Below are 18,317 nucleotides of genomic sequence, written 5' to 3'. Positions count from 1 at the left end.
GACTTAATCTTACATCTCATAAACTTCTATGGGTGATACAGATGTGTATTTCCTTATTTTCATTGGTTTACAGTGTGAAGATTCAGGGGCAGGGCCACTCTGCGGGCAACATGGAGAAAGAAGTGATTTTTCATAGTACAATGCTATGATCCAAAATCCCACCCCCATTCCCTACTGGCACCTATTACTAGAGAATCTTTTTCTCTAACAAGAGCATAATTATAAGCTCATATGTTTTGTAAGTAAACTCCAAGAGGCAAAATTAATACAAACCTAGGCCTTTCGATCTGCCCCATCAAGTTGTCTTTTTTTTTTTTTGCTACATGATTGAGCTCAAGTGTCTGACTCACTAACAGTAGTGAGGTCCTAGAGTTCTGTTTTATCTTTAGAGATCCTCTATTGCTTTCTGGAAGATTTATATTTAAATTATCCCATGCAGAGAATTGTGTTTATATGGAAGAAACATCCAAGTGACCATGTGTATTACACTCAATAAAGACAAGGCCCAGGAATTAGAAACAAGTTCTATGCTTATGTGACCATTTGAAGCACCCTCTAATTTATAACTCAATTCAAGAGTGAAATCAAAGCCATATAAAACATAAAAAACTGAATGTGTGATTTATTATATTTAAGATTTGGTCTATAAGGCTTAAATATGTCTGTCATCATTAACAGTAAATGAATGTAACTTTACAAGTTCAGTATTTCGATACAGTACAGAACTATAAATGTAGCAACTGTGCACTAGAAAATTAATATTTCCTCAATGCAAATATCAATCCTGCAGAACCATTCAGAAGCTTCCACTAAAACTCAAACTGCAGTATCACAAGCTCTACTCAAAATGTAAGCCTATCTAAATTAAGCATTAGAGAGAAACGGTGGCAACACTTGAGCTTAATATGCCAGATTTGGTACAGGATCAAAATAACTAACTTTTTAAATGTCCTGGTTTCAAATTAATAAATACAAAACAATATAAAAATATACACCAGTTGATAAAGGGCTACACTGAGAAAGATCAAGAAAGTTAAATCTCGCTTTCAAATGTATGCAGGTATGTCTTTAGGGACAAGATTTCGGGGTAGCTCCGGCTGGTCTTTCGGAAGAAGTCCAGACTGGTAAGCTGCTCAATGTCTCTCACACGGGCAGTATGCATCTTCAAGAGATCTTCAACCCATCGGGATTCCTCTTCTGAGCTCTACAAGAGAAATGCAACTTGGCTTGAGCCACATCCTGAATTCAGAATTTTCCAAAGGAAATGCTTCTTGATGGTCCTCCACAAATGACCTCTACATACTTCTAGGCTCACAGCCAATGAACTCCCTCCATCTCTCTTATAGTACGCATGCACACACACACACACACACACACACACACACACACACACACACACACTTCCCTCCCTCTCTCTACCACAGTCCTGTCAGAAAGGTCCCACAAATACCTACCCTCAACTGTAAACATTTTCAACAGCAATTACTTGTACCAAATAAATACGACATGTGGTGTGTGAGGCTATTCAACTTAATGATTGCTCAGAACATAAATCAAAATTAGAAAACCCAAATGCCCCTAAAGAATTCCACATTTTTCCCCTTCCAGGACTGTCAGATCGGAACAGTTCAGCACATGCATAAGTAAGCTGGAAAGTTCTTCTATTTCACAAAAAGAATTAAGAAGGGCACTTGACCAATACATGAAAATACAAGTGTGTATTCTATATCTTTCAGAGTAATTGATTCAGCATCATCCTTTTGATAAGAACATGAACAGAATGAACTAATATATGCATGAGTTCATCTCAAGAATCGCTGAGTTGGAAGAGACAGAAAAAAGTCATCTGTGTTGGGACATCAGAAGCAATCTAATCCAATATATGTTTGAATAAACACCCTTTCTACAATGTACCCAAGAAATAATAACTTGGCCTTTGCACGAAGACCTTTGATGAGGAATAATCCATTGCATCTTAAGGTAGAACATTCCACTTTGTTCATAGACTAGTTGTTAGTAAGTTTTCCCCACATATAAATCAGATTCTCTGGTGCTTCTACCCGTTGCTCTTAATTTAACTTCTGCAGCCAAGCAGAAAAAGTCTAATCTCCTTGTGAGTGTCATTCAAGTATTTATTATGTCCCTTCCTATCTTCTCTGATCTAGGCTAACCATCTCCCAACCCTTCGACCTAGCCTAATAGAGCATGATCTTAAGGCCCTACACCATCATAGTTGTCCTCCTCTGAACACGTGATAGCTTAACAATGTCCTTGCTAAAATATGTTGCCCAGAACTGAATGGAGTACTGCAGATGTGCCAAGAAAATATATGACAGATCTGTCATTTCCCTAGTCTTAACATTGTACCTCTCTCAATGTAGTCTGAGAGCCCGTGTTGCCATAGCTTACTTTCATCCCTGGTTCTTTTTCATGTGAATTAATGTGTATCCATAGCTGTCCCCCGCCCCCCTCCCACCAACCTCATACTTATATGAATGATTTTTTGGACCCAAGTATAAGACTTTGCATCTGTCACTATTAAATTCTACCAGATATGCCCCCAATATTGTAGGTTGTCAAGGCCTTTTAAATCCTGACTTTATCATCCAGTGTATTTGCTGTACCTTTCAGCTTTGGTTCATTTGAAAATTGGATGTGTGCTATTTCTGCCTTTATCCTGAACATTGATGAAATGGTTAAACAGCACAGGGAAATCACAGATCTGCGGGGCACTCTACTGGTTGACATTAAACTGTGAGTGACTAAGGGTTTGATTTCTCAAAGTTGAGTCCTAAATGCCAATGTTGGGGTTGGAGTGGAAGAAATAGATGAGAAATATGTCCTTTGGGACAAGGAAATGTTTGATTACAAAGTAAACATTTTTGCAGCAAAAATCTCAGGATCAAACTACTAAGGTCAATAACGTGTGACTCAAAGATCCAAGAAGCATTACATATGACAAGAGGTAGGGTGTCTGAGGAGAAATGACTGCATCTGAAATAAGATTATTCAGTTTCAAGCTTTGGCTCTGATGCTCATTAACTATATGACCATGGGCAAGTCATTTGAGTCATTTAAGAATCTTTCTAAGATTCTGCATCATAGGAATATTCCAACCTGCCTTTTCTACCCATGGCTTGAGTGACTATGGCTCAAGAAGAATTATAGCTCTCAAAAACAAAGTCCTGACGATATGATCATGAATGACTAAGGGAAAAAATGAGGACACATCAACATCATCATTATCATCGTCATCATCATCATCATCGCTAGTATTTATATAGCACCTACTGTGTGCCAAGCACAGTCCTAAGCACTTTACATTATTATTTCATTTAATCTTTACAACATCCCTGGAAATTAGGTGCTATTTTTGCTCCCATTTTACAGTTGAAAAAATTGAGGCAAATAGAGGTTAAAGACTTGCCTGATGTCACACAGTTAGTAAGTGTGTCTTAGACCACATTGAAATTCAGGTCTTCCTGACTCAGGGCCCAGTGGTTTGCCAGCACCTAAATGCCTCATCAATAGAAACCAATGTGGAAATATGGGGAACTTTCTCGAATGAGCTCCAATTTTAAAAGAATATATTAAAAAGATGGCAAGAAGAACACAAAACCACAGACAAATACAGAAAAGTTCTGGCACGATTGAAATTTAGAATTAGGTAACCTTTATAAAAATTCTCAAGGGTAACAAAGGACTTTTAAATCTATGTTTAGAGCAAAATGGAAAAATAAAAAGAAAGGGACAGTTCCATTGATGAAGGGCAGATAGTATGATGGTAACAGATGGTATTGCCAATCCTTTCAAGTCTAGTACTATGTATTGTGTCTGACAGTGCTCATTTAAGGCTTGAGACTTGATTTCATGGACTAATTACTATTTATGCCTAATTCCTAAGTAGCCAATCAACAGGCATTTATTGAACCCTTACTGCGTGCCAGGCAGTGTGCTAAATTCTGGAGATGCAAAGAAAGGGGAAAAAAAACATAAAAATATGGTTCCTGGCCTTCAAGGAGCTCACGTTCATATTCAAGCAGAGACAACATAATAAAAATATAGTATAAATGGAAATTAATCTCAGAGGGAAGGAAAATCATTCATGGGGGAAGGAGGGTAGTAGGGAAGGGAGGGCAGGACTAGGAGAGGCTTTTGACTAATCTAGTGTTCTATTCATTATGTTCTTTGGAAACATTAAAATTATAACGGCTAATTATTAATCTGTTGTCTCCTCCATTAGGAAAGTGAATTTTTTGAGGACAGAATCTGTTTTTCATTTCTTTATATCCTGAGCACTTAATTCAGGACCTTAGGCTTAATAAATGCTTTTTGGCTGATTAAATGACCTATTATTGTAGCTATTTATTACTATTATTTTTGACCAGATCTGCTAACTCAAGTGTTGGGAACTGCCAGAAAGGACCATACACCACCACCCCTTACCGATGCAGATCACTTGGTAATTGCCCTAAAATATCTAGTCTTTGTTGCTTTGGACACTCAGCCAGTATGTACCAGAAACAGGACTGGAACACTTCTCTTCCTAATTTTAAGGCCAGTGTGTAAATTACATTTCATCATCATCATCACCATCACCACCACCACCACCATCATCATTGTTATTACTCTTCTGTTGATTATTTCCTATTTATCTTGTATATAGCTTGTGTGTACATAGTTGTTTACATGCTGTCTCCCCCATCAGACTGTGAGCTCCTTGAGGGCAAGGACTATCTGTTGCTATTTTTTGCATACTTAGAGCTTAGTACAGTATCTGGCACATAGGAGTTGTTTAATAAATCCTTATTGACAGACTGCTTCGCCATGACCAAGAAGTACAAATATTAAAAGGCAGGAAGAACCAGGAAGTTGTTTCCTAAGGAAACTTCTCAATGGGAGTAAGTGTTTAATTGGCCCCTGTTTAGATTTAATTATTTAATTCACAATTTATTATTAATAATTCATCTTTGCTGGCAGGCAAGGTGAATTTTCTTTGCACCACCACTGCCCATCTGCTTCTTCCTTGACCTCAACTTGGAGGATTGTGCTCATTTGTATGGCTCCCATTTAAAGCAGATTCTCGGAGGCTTCTGGAGAACTTGGCCCCCAATCCACTGCTGGAGTAGGTTTGGTCAGAAACAGTCAAGGAAAGGCATGAATCCTCTTCTGTCCCAGCTGCTTCACAATTACTGAGGTTTGGCACAAGTTTTACTGTCAGAAGGGATTCAGATGTCCCAAAATGCACAATCGACTTCATGACTAATTAGAAAATAGAAATAATACCAGAGAGACAATGTCTTCTGTAAAACAACAACATTCTCTCCTCTCTCTCCCTCTCTCTCTCTCTCTCTCTCTCTCTCTCTCTCTCTCTCTCTCTCTCTCTCTCCATTTTCTCTCCTCATTTTTTTCTCTTCTCACTTTCTCTCTCTCTCTCATAGTGGGAAAGAGAAATAGTGTGAGGTTCCTAGATTATTATAGAAGAAAACCCACAACAGCTTCTTAAAAGCTGGCCAGTAGCTCAAAAGAGTTGCAGTCCTACATGTCACAAGGCTTAAAACTTCAAATGCTCACACTTTTTCCTCCTCAGTGGCTTTATTGAACTCTGAACTGAAGCCTGGGAACTTGAATTTCTCGGAAAGCTTCAGCCCACACAGACCTGGATTGGGAAGGAGGGCTCACCAGTGCCAATGCTAAATATGTAGCATGAGGGTGTTGATTCAGGAAGCGGCCCTGGGAAGCTCCAGGCCAAAAAGCATAAATATGCAGAATATTTTGCAGTCTGGGGAAATTAAGGGCTCTCCTCTTTCCCTGCTCCTATCTTCCTCTTAAAGTATTGAGGTTCATGGGGAAGGACAAATCTAAAAATAGTTCTCCCAAGAAGGTTACATCTAGTACTCAGGAAGTAGTGCCATTTACAAAAGAAAGTGTCTCAACCTAGCCCAGGTTCCCCTGAGAATAGACATCCCCATAGAACAGATCCACACTCCAGGGGGGTGGGGGGGGTGGGGATAAGAGGTGGGCTCCTCAATACAGTCCTTGGATTTTCATTTTCATCGATTTTAATTTTTATAAATGCAAACATCTGAAGGGGTAGCCACAAGGTAAAAAGGCATTTCCTGACCCATAAGACTGCCTTCTGAGATCATGGCAGTTCAGGACAAATTCAATCATTTTCTCAAGCTGTTTTTCTGGTTTCACTTTTTTTTTCTCTTCAGGAGAACTGAGATGACAGGTCAACTTCATTTCAATGGTTTTCCTTTGGGTTCTCAAACCCTAAGCTCAGACTAGCAATTCAGCTCGTGTTGGAAATCTTACAAATAAAGATCGACATCCTACCCTGATTAGTACTATGAGCTCATGAAAGTGTTTACTGAGCCTGATCCTTAGCTGTACAATGCAAAACTTGGGAAACTCAAATATATATCTGCATTTATTAAGGGAGGAGTTTGTTTGTTTGTTTAAACACAGTTCTTGAATAATTAGTTCAGGGACTAGGAGTACAAACAGAAGCACAATCCAAGAATTTATTGGCAGCTTTTTCTGCCGTGGGCGTTTACTATAATTCAGTCATTCTTTCCTAATGCTTAGAGAGGCATTGTGGCACAGTGGGTAGAATGCTGAACTTGGAGTCAAGACTGAGGTTCTGACCTTGAACTGCGTGACATTTAAATGATCCTAGGCATTATCACTTACTTTCTCTGAGCCTTAGTTACCTCATCTGCAAAGTGGGGATAACAACAGTACTTACCTCAAAGGGTTGATATGGCAAGCATTAATTAAGAGACTGCATTGTGCAATGTGAGATCAAATGAGATAAAGTATATAAAGTGATCCACAAATTTCAAAGCAATATAGAAATGACCACCCATCACCATCATCTTGAGAGGCAATCCCTAAAAGACTGAACTGGAAATCAAAAGATATGAATTGAAGTCCTAGCTTTGTACTTGCTAGATGTGTGACACTGAGGCCAACTAGTCAACACATGTTTTAAGTGTTTACTATGGGCCAGGCACTGTGCTGAGTGCTGGGGATAAAAAGGTGGAGGGAGGGGCGAAGACCGTTCCAACCCTCAGAGACCTCCCAATCTAACGGAAGAGACAATGTAGAAGTAAGAAGGTGCATATAAGATCTACACAGAATAAATGAAAGACAGTCCCTTAACCTCTCAGGGTCTCCATTTTCCTTTCATGTACAATGCAGATAATATTCACAGGGTTGATTAAATGAGTTAGCTTAGGCAAAAGCCATCTGAAAACTATTAAAAGCTGTATAAAAGCTGAAGAATCTTTCCTGGCTGGCAAGTCGCCTTTTGCAAAGTCACGAGGTGGTGTTTATGTTGGTCGAAGGTCTTACCCACTGCCCTCGCTTCCCTTTGTACTCACATTGCAGCTCTCCTCATTGTCTGGCCGGTGAGGAAGGATGAAAGAAAAGACCGAGAGGGGGCCATCGCACTTGTCAGCAGGTTGAGTGAAATCCAAGCAGCTAGTAATGATGCTGTAGTAATGAGTGGGGATTGGAATGGAGCTTCCTTCAACATGTCTGGTAGAGGAAAATTTTTAAAAAATGACATGTAATCTTCCTTCTTTAACAACAGCCAAGACACTAAGATTAACTCCCACACATGGTAAGATCATTTCTCATTTGCAGACAAGGGGGTTAGTTAAAATGCACACAGCTCAGCCTGGCTGTTCCTCATGTGTGGAACTCTGTACCTCCTCATCTCTGCCTCTTAGATTCAAGTCTCGGCTAACGTCCTACCTTTTGTAAGAAGTTTTTCCCAATTCCCGTTAATGCTAATACCTTGCCTCTGTTGATTATCTCTAATTCACCCTGTCTATAACTTGTTTGTACATAGTTGCTTGCATGTGATCTCCCCTATGAGACTGTAAGTTCCTTGAGAACAAAGACTGTCATTTGCCTTTCTTTGTACCTCCAGTACTTGGTACCATGTCTGCACAATATAGGTGCTTAATAAATGTTAGTTGTCTGATGGACTGAATCAAGACTGTCCACCAGCTAGCACCAACCTATCTTTCTAGCCTTATTGCTCATAACCCCCACTCCCACCCCATACTCTACATTGCAGGCAAACTATATAACTAGCTTTTCTCCAAATTCAGCATCCCATTTCCTTGCTCTGCACACTTGCCCAAGTTATACCTCATGATTAGAATACACTCCTTCCTCATCTCCACCCCTAAGAATCCCGATCAGCTTCGAAGGTTCAGCTCAGGAACTACCTGTTCCATGTCTTCTCTGATCCCTCCAGCTATTGCTCACTCTCTCTCTCCTCAGATTATCTTATCCATAATTCCTTGTGCTCATATCAAATTCCCCCAGTGTAGTATAACCTCCCTTGAGGGCCCAGCTTTGTCACTGTCTTTGTATCCCCCATGACGTGCACACAGTCGGTCCTTTAAAATGTTTGATCAATTAAACTATACAGAGAGCGGAAGATGAGAGTCATGATGTATGTTAAATAGGCTGTATGTTAAAAAGGCTAACTCTATGGTGGAGCAGTGGAATAAGTTAGGTACACAAGTCAATGATTATAGTAATCTACTGTTTGATAAACCCAAAGACTCTAGCTTCTGGGACAAGAACTCACTATTTGACAAAAAATGCAGGGAAAACTGGAAAACAGTATGGCAGAAACTGAGCATAGACCAATATCTTACACTGTATACCAAAATAAAGTCCAAATGGGTACACAATTTAAAAATAAAGGCTGATATTATAAGCAAATTAGGAGAGCAAGGAATAGTTTACCTGTCAGATTTATGGAGAACAGAAGAATTTATGACCAAACAAGAGATAGAGAACATTATGAAATACAAAATGTATAAAATGTATAATTTTGATTAAATTAAATTGAAAAGTTTTTGTACAAACAAAGCCAATATTAGAAGGGAAGAAGAAAACCAGGAAAGAATCTTTACAACCAATGTCTCTGATAAAGGCCTCATTTCTAAAATATAGAGAGAACTGAATCAAATTTATAAAAATACAAGTCATTCCCCAATTGATAAATGGTCAAAGGATATGAATAGGCAATTTTCAGAGGAAGAAATTAAAGATATCTATAGTCATGTGAAAAAATGGTCTAAATCACTACTGATTAGAGAAGTACAAATCAAAACAACTCTTAGGTACCACATCACACCTGTCAGATTGGTTAACATGACAAAACAAGAAAATTATAAATGCTGGAGATGTGGGAAAATTGGAACACTAATGCATTGTTGGTGGAGTTTTGAACTGATTCAACCATTTTGGAGAGCAATCTGGAACTATGCCCAAAGGCTATAAAATGTGCCTGCAATACCACTTCTAAGGCTGTATCCCAAAGAGATCATACAAATTGGAAAAGAACCTACATGTACAAAATTATTTATAGCAGCTCTTTTTGTGGTGGCAAAGAACTGGAAATTGAGTGGATGCCCATCAATTGGGGAATGGCTGAACAAGTTGTGGTATATTAATGGTATTGAAATACTACTGTGCTATAAGGAATGATGAGCAGGTGGACTTCAGAAAAACCTGGAAAGACTTATATGAACTGATGCTGAGTGAAGTGAGCAGAACCAGGAGAACACTGTACACAGTTACAGCCACATTGTACAATGACTAACTTTGATAGGCCTAGCTCTTCTCAGCAATGCAAGGTTTTAAGACAACTCCAAAAGGCTCATGATGGAAAATGCTATCCACATCCAGAGAAAGAATTATGGAATCTGAATGCATACTATTTGCTCTCTCTCTTTTTGTTTTGTTTTGTTTCGTCTTTCTTGTGGTTCATTCCACTGGTAATAATTCTTCTTTGCAATATGACTAATGTGAAAATACATTTAATGTGAATATATATGTAGAGCCTATATCAGATGGTATGTCATCTTGGGGAGGAGGTAGGAGAGGGAAGGGAAGAAAATTGGGAACTTGTTTGTGGAACTGAATGTTGTAAACCAAAAATAAACAAATAAATTTTAAAAAAGAAAAAAAAGAGAAATAAAATAAAAAGGCTGACTCTAGCTGAAATCTATGATAGGAGGTGATAAGCATTTGTTTAGCTCTTACTATGGACTAGGCAGTGTGCTAAGTACTTTACAAATATGTTCATTTGATCTTCCCAACAACCCTATGAGGTAGGTGCTTTTATTAGTGAGCTTTCTCATCTGCACAATTCCCCTTATGGTCTCCTGTGTGTTTACTGACCTAGTATAGATATATTCATCCCCTTCCTTTCAAAAGGAATGGACAAACACACTGCATTGGCAGACCCCATGATACATGGATTCAGGCATTCTCTCTGAGAGTCCTACAACAATCCAAATGTCCTTAAAACTGGATCTAATTTATCTGGACTACAATATGCTTGTCATGGTGGGAACATTCAATTTAGACTCATAGGACTTGGGTTTATTACCAGGTTCTGGTTTTATTACTTCTGAGTCCAATTACTTGACTTTGGGAAAGTCATAGTCACCTCCAGGGCCTCAGTTTCTTCATCCATAAAATGACCAGGTTGGACCAGATTATCCCTATGGCCCCTTCTACCTCTAAATCTAACAGAAAGTAAATATTAAGAATTGAAGGAGAGTGTATGGTTTCCTACGCAAAGAGCACATGCTCTAGAATCAGAGGACCTGGGTTCAAATCCTGCCTCCACCACTGACTACCTGTGTGAATTTGGACAAGTCTCAACTTCCATGAGCCTCAGTTTTCTCTTCTATTAAATGAGTGGCTTGGACTAAACAGTTTCTGAAGTCCCTTTCAGCTCTAGATCTATGATCCGAGGATCCTACGATAAAAATCCCTGGCTTCCTTTAAATCCTAACCAAAGTCTCATTTTTGACTCGAGCCCTTTCCTAAATCCTCTTAATTCTGGTGTCTTCCCCCATAATTATTTTCTATTTATAACCTATATTTTATTTGGCTTGCTTTGTTTATATCCATTTGCATGCTGTTGCTTTCCCCACCCACACACACACCCATTAGATTGGCTGTAAGCTCCTTGAGGATAGGGATCATCTTTTGCTCCTTTTTGTATCCCTAGTACTTAGCATGGTGCCTGGCATATAACAAATTTAATTATGCTAAATATAAATAAATAATAAATTTAATTATAATAAATTTAATAAATGCTTATTAAATAATTATTTCATTGAAGTCTCATGTATAACTGTTTTCTTGCAGTAAAGACACATACAAATTAACAACTCCTTATCAATTATCTTATTATCTTAACTTTGGTCCAGGGCTATAACTAATATAAGAGATTGAGCACTGGATCTGGAGTGAAAAGGTTCAGATAACTCATATAAAGACTGGGCACCATGCCTTCCCACATCATTTATTTTCTTTTTCTCTTGCTTCATAGTCCTGGCTTGCTACTAAGTAGCTAGTATACTCTAAATAGTATGCTATCACGTCATATAAATCTTTACAAAACTATCTATTTTGCTAGGCAGAGTGGTGCACATTCATAATCCTTGCTACTGGGGAGGCTTTGGTTGGTGGATTGCTTGAGCTCAGGAGTTCTGAGCTTCATGCAGCAGGCTGAGTGGATGGGATGTCCACACCAAGTCTGGAGCCAATACGGTAAGCATCTGGGAACAGGCAGCAACCAAGCTGACTAAGAAGGGCCAATCCAATCCAGGTCAGAAACAGAACAGGTCAAAGCTTTCATGTCAATCAGTAATGGGATAAAGCTCAACGTCTGCTGCACTTGCAGTCTGGGTGAAATAGAGACCCACCCTCCCCCCACCAAAAAAATTGTCTATTTCCACAATTTTACTATCAAAATATTAAGTGATACAAAAAAAGTTACCAACAAGGACACAGAAAAGAAGAAAATAACAGCTTTTCAAATTTTCACTACTCTTTCTGAAGAAATAAATGGCTGGTCGACAATCAAATCTGTAAACATGAAATTGGCACATGGAAGAGACCTTAGAGATAAACTAAACCAATCTCCTCATTTGACACATGAGGAAACTGAGGCCAAGAGAGGTTGAACAACTCAGTCAAGGTCACACAGGTAGCAAATAGGTGTGTGAGGACTTGTAACCGAGGTCCTCTGGCTCCAAATCCAGTGCTCTTTCCATAACACCACCCTCTCATCATCTTAATTTTAGCTCAAAACCTAATATTAGTAGAACTGTGGAATCTCCAAGTTGGGGGGGACCTCTAGTCCAAACTATACTTAAAGACAGGCGGTCATCTAGCTCTTTGCTTAAGACTTCTAATGAGTGAGAACCTACTAGCTCTCCCAAGGGTTTCCATGTTACTTTTAGACACATCTGTTAGGTAAGTTTTTTTTCTCGTACATCCAGTCTTACATGAGACTTCCTCTGTGTAAATTCAGCCTATTGCTCAAGTCCTACTCTCTGGGCCAAGTCTGTACTTCAGTGGAGTTACTCTCACAGCTGTGGGCAATGCTTCTACCAGCACAAACTGTAACCCAGACCTGCTTTCTCGTATTGTAAAATTCTTGTCTCTGTTGTACCTTTGGTCCTCCACAAAGGGCCTAGGCAAACACTGAAAGCCTTTCTTTCTCTGGGCCTTTAGTATTTCATGACTATTTGGGGTGCATTCAGGATGTCCACCCCTGTATTTCCTTACACAACCAGTCTGTATTACTGATGGAATATCAGGGATGGGGAACCTGTGGCCTCAAGGCCACATATGGCCCTCTAGGTCCTCAAGTGTGGCCCTTTGACTAAATCCAAACTTCACAGAACAAAATATTCTGTGTTTGGATTTGAAGCTTGGATTTAGTCAAAGGGTGGCACTTGAGGACCTAGAAGGTTGCATGTGGCCTTGAGGCCCACCCCTGGAATACATCCTCATCCTCAGTGCCTTTGTTCAAATTATTCTCTAACATCAAAAACACCTTTCTTATCCATCTCTGCCTGCTAACATGTCTCATCTTACCACCTATCCTTCAAAGACCCACTCACCTGTTACCTTTTCCATGCAGCCTTCCTTCCTAATCCTCTGTGGCTAGAAGCAGTCTGTCTCATCTACTCTAATACTACTTATTAATTATAATTAATATGTGTTATTTTGAACACTCTCATGCACTTATATTTCAATATGCATCATATTTACTTCTGTTCATGTCTAATTTCTCCTACTAGATCATAAACTCCTTGAGAGCAAGACCATGTCTTGTCTATCTCTATATCTTCCATAGCGCCTAGCCCTCTATATTGTAAATAGCAGGTGTGTCTTTGTATGTTTGTTGAATCAATATTTGAGTCAAAGTAAATTAAAAGCTGGAGAACTGAAGAGGAGAGGTGTAAACAGAAGGATTTCAAGAACACAGTCTCTTTTTATTACCCAAGTATTTGATAACCTTTAATGACCTCTTGGAATTCAAAAACAGACATTTAATTTTTTTAAAAAATTTAATTAAATGTTAATGTAAATTAATTTGAATGAGTATATTGTAAATCAAATAAAATAATGTGCATGTAAATTACATTAAAATAAATTTAACACTAAATTTAAGTAAAATTCTTAAAAAGGAAAATTTGAGTCTTACTGTTTGATCTTGTCTTGTGTATCATGTAAGCCATCATAGTCATAGTCAAAAATGGGTCCACTGATGACATTGACTCCATTCCTCTCAGTTGCATATCTTTTCACCAAAACCCTTTGGAAATAATTCCAGATTCCTGTCCAAAGACACAATCTTGAGTGAGCAAAACGCTTCTACTTTAACTGAATGTTTGGCAATACATTTCACTGTGCCAAAGACCACTGACTTAAAATTCTAGCTCAAATACATCTTTCTTCAGCAGCTCAGAATTTACCATATCTAGAATTTGCTCCCTCTCCGTTAGAATTCCTTTCTTCAAATAAGAGTTTACATAACTTCTACATGAGGTTTATCTTGATTTCCTCCCCTGTCACACACACACACACACCCCTCAGTTGTTCGTAGTGTCTGCTTTTTCGTGGCCCAAAAGGTGGAAAAATAAGTCACTGAGTCCTGTTATGGGGGAGCAAACAATCTGGACTTCAGCCTCCATTTTCCTTATGTGCTATCTGGATGATGCAGGTTTAATGGAAAGAGGTTTACCTCCTTCCCACCTTATTTATTTACTTCTGACAGAAGTACAAGCCACAGGGTAGAGCTTTGAGAATAGAGGGCTAATGGTACTCACTGAAGGAAGAGAGTTACATCATTTGTTTATAGACAACTATAGTTCCTTTGTTTTGTATGTATTTTCTGAGTGGTGAAATGAGTGTCCTAGATCCAACATGCATGGTGAATCTGAGTACTTGTACAGCATCTGAGAACTCTTTTACCCTTGTATGTGGAGACCTAGACATAAGCTATGTGAGTTATAATTAGAGAATTTTAGAGGAAAATGGGGGTGGAGCACAAAATAATCAAAGAAATAGGAGTTATGGGGCTGCCAAGATTGAACCTGGCCCATGTAAACCAGGGGTACTGAGCCTCAAGTTACAGGTACTTTGTATTCCTTTATCTGTGTATTATAGACAGTTCTCACTTTGAGTAAATGGGGCTGTTCTACAGACCTCCACATGATGCAAATTTGCCCTTGGAGGGGAGGAAAGGAAGAAGGAAGGATGCATGAAGGTAGGAAGGGGGCCATGCTCCCATGAAGGGAGGAGGTTGGCACATGGTTCAAGGACAAGTCGGGGCCAGGTACGGACAAGTGAAAGCAGCAGAAGGAACATGAAGGGCCAGAGCCAGTCAGGTACTGAGAGGAAAAACAGGGAGGAGGCACTCATGTGGGGGCCAGACATGGACACTGATAGGAGAGAATGGGCAACACCGGCGAGACAGTCACGGGTACCTGATAGCAGACACTCAGACACAGGGCAGGTGGGTGGAATAGGACAAGGCTTTCCTCTCTAGATGCTGGAAGTCTCAAGCCAAGCCACTGTTCTGACAGCAACAGTGGATGGTCTCTCCACCTGTCCATTCTTCTGTAGGACAGGGGAGGATATTCTTTGAGTGGGGGAGGAGGTGAGAGTTTATGGAGCATTGAGATAAGGGGCAGCAGGAGGGGGGGCGGAGGGAGAGGGAGAGGGAGAGGGAGAGACAGAACAGTACTATACAGTAAAGTTAAGATAGGTGTTTTTTTTGGAATGCAGATTTCTTTCAGAATTTTTTAGGTGAAGTCAAATTTGTGTAATGGGAATCTATGTGAAGGGAGAACTGCCTGTATTCTATTTTGCTTCATAGAACATAAGCTCTTTAAGGTCATGGCCTTTAAGGTTTTGGCCTTTGCATTCCCAGTGCCCACGCATGCTAAATGAAATTAGATTTGGCAAAATAAGAGATCCTGAAATTTTATCAACATCCCTATTTCTGTATCAGTACTTCTACAAAAGGAGAAAAAAATTAATTACAACATTTCAACTCTAGGCTCATGAGAGAAATAGCATCAGTTGGATGGAGGGGACTTTTTCTGGTCCCGTCATACTAGGAGGAATCCATGGGATGTTAATGATAATAGCTTACAAAGCACTATGAGTTCAGTGACAAATATTTGTGAAACATGAGTTATATGACACACACAATATTAAGCAGTATATACACAAAGGGAAAAACTCTCAAGGAGCTTACAGTCTCAAACATTTATTTTATTCTCACAATAAAATATTTATAAATATTTATTGATATTTTGCAGATAAGAAAACTCAGTTAAGTGACATAGCTAAGGTCACACAGCTAGTGAAGGACAGAGCCTTGATTCAAATCCGTGTCTTTTGACTCCAAATCTAGTATTCTTACCAATATCCTCATTTCCAATCCAACAAATGTTTGTTAAATGTTTATTACAGCAGCAGCAATAGTTAACTTTTATACAGCACGTTTAGGTTTGCAGAGCTTTTCCCAAATCTTATCTTATTTGATCTCTGGCAGGTAGGGACTTTTATTATCCCCATTTTATAGATGAAGAAATTGAGACTGAGATAAAATGACTTGCCCAGGGTCACACAGTGTCTGAGGCAGAATTTGAACTCATGTCTTCCTGACTTCCAACACTCTATCCACTTAATATGAGAGGCAGCATAGAATAAGTGGGGTCTGCTAGGTGACCCTGAAGCAGGCCCTGAAGTCAGCACCCACCCTGAAGTCAAGAAGACCTGAGTTCAAATCCAACCTAGCTGTGGCAAGTCCTGGGCAAGTCGCTTAACCCTGCTTGCCTTAGTTCTTCATTTGTAAAATGAGTGGAGAATGAAATGCTAAACCACTCCAGTATTTCTGCTTAGAAAACCCCATGAAGAGTCCTACATTACTGAAACAACTGAACAACAACAACACGGAGGAAGCTGACTTCAGAGCCAACAAGACCTGGGTTCAAGTCTTACCTCTGACCCATCTGTACGATGCTGGACAAGTCCCTTAAATTTTCAGTGTCTAAGACAGATCTCTAAGAGTAGTCATGATAGAAGACTTACAGTCACAAAGACCTTACTTTCTTTATTTGTCTGTTTGTTTGTTTTTGGAGTGGGGAGGACAGGGCAATTGAGGTTGAGTGACTTGCCCAAGGTCACACAGTGTGTCACGTGTCTGAGGCTGGATTTGAATTCAGGTCCTCCTGACTCCAGGGTCGGTGCTCTACTCACTGAGCCACCTAGCTGCCCCTTACTTTCTATGGAAAGAAATTGGGGTTAGGGTTACACATAGAAATACATAAATATAATGGAGAAACTCCTTGGGAAAATGTTAGCTAAATGCTATTAGGCTTTGCAGTAAAAATGGGCATGTGTCCTTCTTTCTATCTTCTGTGGTACTTAGTATGATACTTTTGTTAAATGAATAAAGAATGAATAAATGAAAATAAGAAAGCATGTAGAACCTGATATCATGATACAGTTCAATACAACTTGAAATTTGTATAATCATGCCTTTGGGTTCTACAAATTTACTCATGTCAGCATCACTCTAAGTTTGTCCCCATTGTAGACAGATAAAGAAGAGACCTTCCCCCAAGTCAGTGAATTCTTCCTGTCCAACAACACCCAGCGTTGTGCTCAATGAAGCTGCACACATTGGCAGGGTTGCTTCAAACATTTACCTTGCCATGAGTTGGCACAGTCGATAGAGTGTTAGACCTGGAGTCAGAAAGCCCAGAGTTCAAATCTGACCACTAGCTGTGTGACACCAAGCAAGTCACTTAAATGCTATGGAGACAACATAGCCCTTACCTTCCAGGGTCGTGAGAATCAAATGAGATAATTTTTGTAAAGCATTTAGCACAGAGTCTGGCACAGAGTAAGCATATGATGTTTATTGACTGACTGCCCAGCTCATAGTAGGTGCTTAATAAATGCTTGTTCCTTCTTCCCATCACCATCACTATCACCACCACCACCATACTATTCAGAAGGATGGTAATAAAAACAATCCTTCCAACTGCATAGTATTTTAAGGCTTCTCTCTACATTATGGCATTTGATCTTTACAACAATTCTGTGATGTGGAAAGAACAAATTATATCTCCATAGACAAGGAAATCAAGGTATAGAGAGGTTAAACCACACAGTTAGTTAATTGGGGAAGGGGAGCCTCTGAGATCATTTAGAAAGTCATTCCATGCAACCCCACTCCACTCCTACATCCCCACTTCTCTCCAAGGGTGGGGCCATTCCCCTTATCCTGGAGGGGCTATAGAGATCTATCTAGTCCAACTCCCTCATTTTTACAGATGAGGAAACTGAGGCCTATAAAACTAGTAAGGCTTTGATCTGAGATCACATAATTAGTAAGTGGCAGAGGCCAGATACAGACTTGGGTCTCAAGTGTAGGTGGGCAGCAGAGACAGCTGGCTCTATGAGCTAGCCTGCCTAGCATGCCCAAATATGCTCACAAACTTCTACCTCCCAGGCCTGTACCTGGCTGATCATCCTCCTGATGCAGCACCAAAGTCATTTTGTCAAGGATGTTGTCCCAAATGGGATGCCATTAACCAGCAACAGTAGGTAGCATGGAGGTTAACAGCAGTACTATGTCTACACTTGTCATAGCTCTAAATGTGATGTTACTGGTCTTAAAACAAAGACCACTCAATAAATATCTAGGTGGTACCTGAGAGTCTCTGAGGGTACTACATACTCATAGTTTTGCTCAAAGATTACTGATAATGTATCTATCAAAATTTACAATGTATTTACCACAAGGCTGAGTCCTCACGGATCTCCTTTTTTCCTATCAAAGGAACTTCAAAAACCAAAGTGGGGGAAATATTTTTAATTTCTGTTTTAGGAGAGGGACAGATACATATAAAGAAGCTAAAATCACTGGTTTAAAAATTAAGAATGGA

General features: G+C 39.5%; 1 protein-coding gene across 3 annotated transcripts in view; it reads right to left on the bottom strand.

Moving 5' to 3' along the window:
- Positions 1–604: 604 nt before the first annotated feature.
- The window catches only part of ENPP2 (ectonucleotide pyrophosphatase/phosphodiesterase 2), a 189,612-nt gene continuing 171,899 nt past the window's right edge, over positions 605–18,317 (bottom strand). For all 3 annotated transcript variants that reach the window (XM_036739570.1, XM_036739576.1, XM_036739567.1), the window contains 3 exons: positions 13,553–13,685; positions 7,389–7,545; positions 605–1,204 (listed from right to left, as the gene is read on the bottom strand). In XM_036739570.1, coding sequence (XP_036595465.1) covers positions 1,034–1,204; positions 7,389–7,545; positions 13,553–13,685 — 461 coding nt within the window. In that variant the 3' untranslated portion in view covers positions 605–1,033. The remainder of the gene's footprint in view (positions 1,205–7,388; positions 7,546–13,552; positions 13,686–18,317) is intronic.

Source organism: Trichosurus vulpecula, chromosome 1, assembly GCF_011100635.1.
Source record: "Trichosurus vulpecula isolate mTriVul1 chromosome 1, mTriVul1.pri, whole genome shotgun sequence".
Lineage (NCBI taxonomy): Eukaryota > Metazoa > Chordata > Mammalia > Diprotodontia > Phalangeridae > Trichosurus > Trichosurus vulpecula.
Note: the sequence above shows the minus strand (reverse complement) of the source record. Positions and strands in the feature narration are given on the sequence as shown.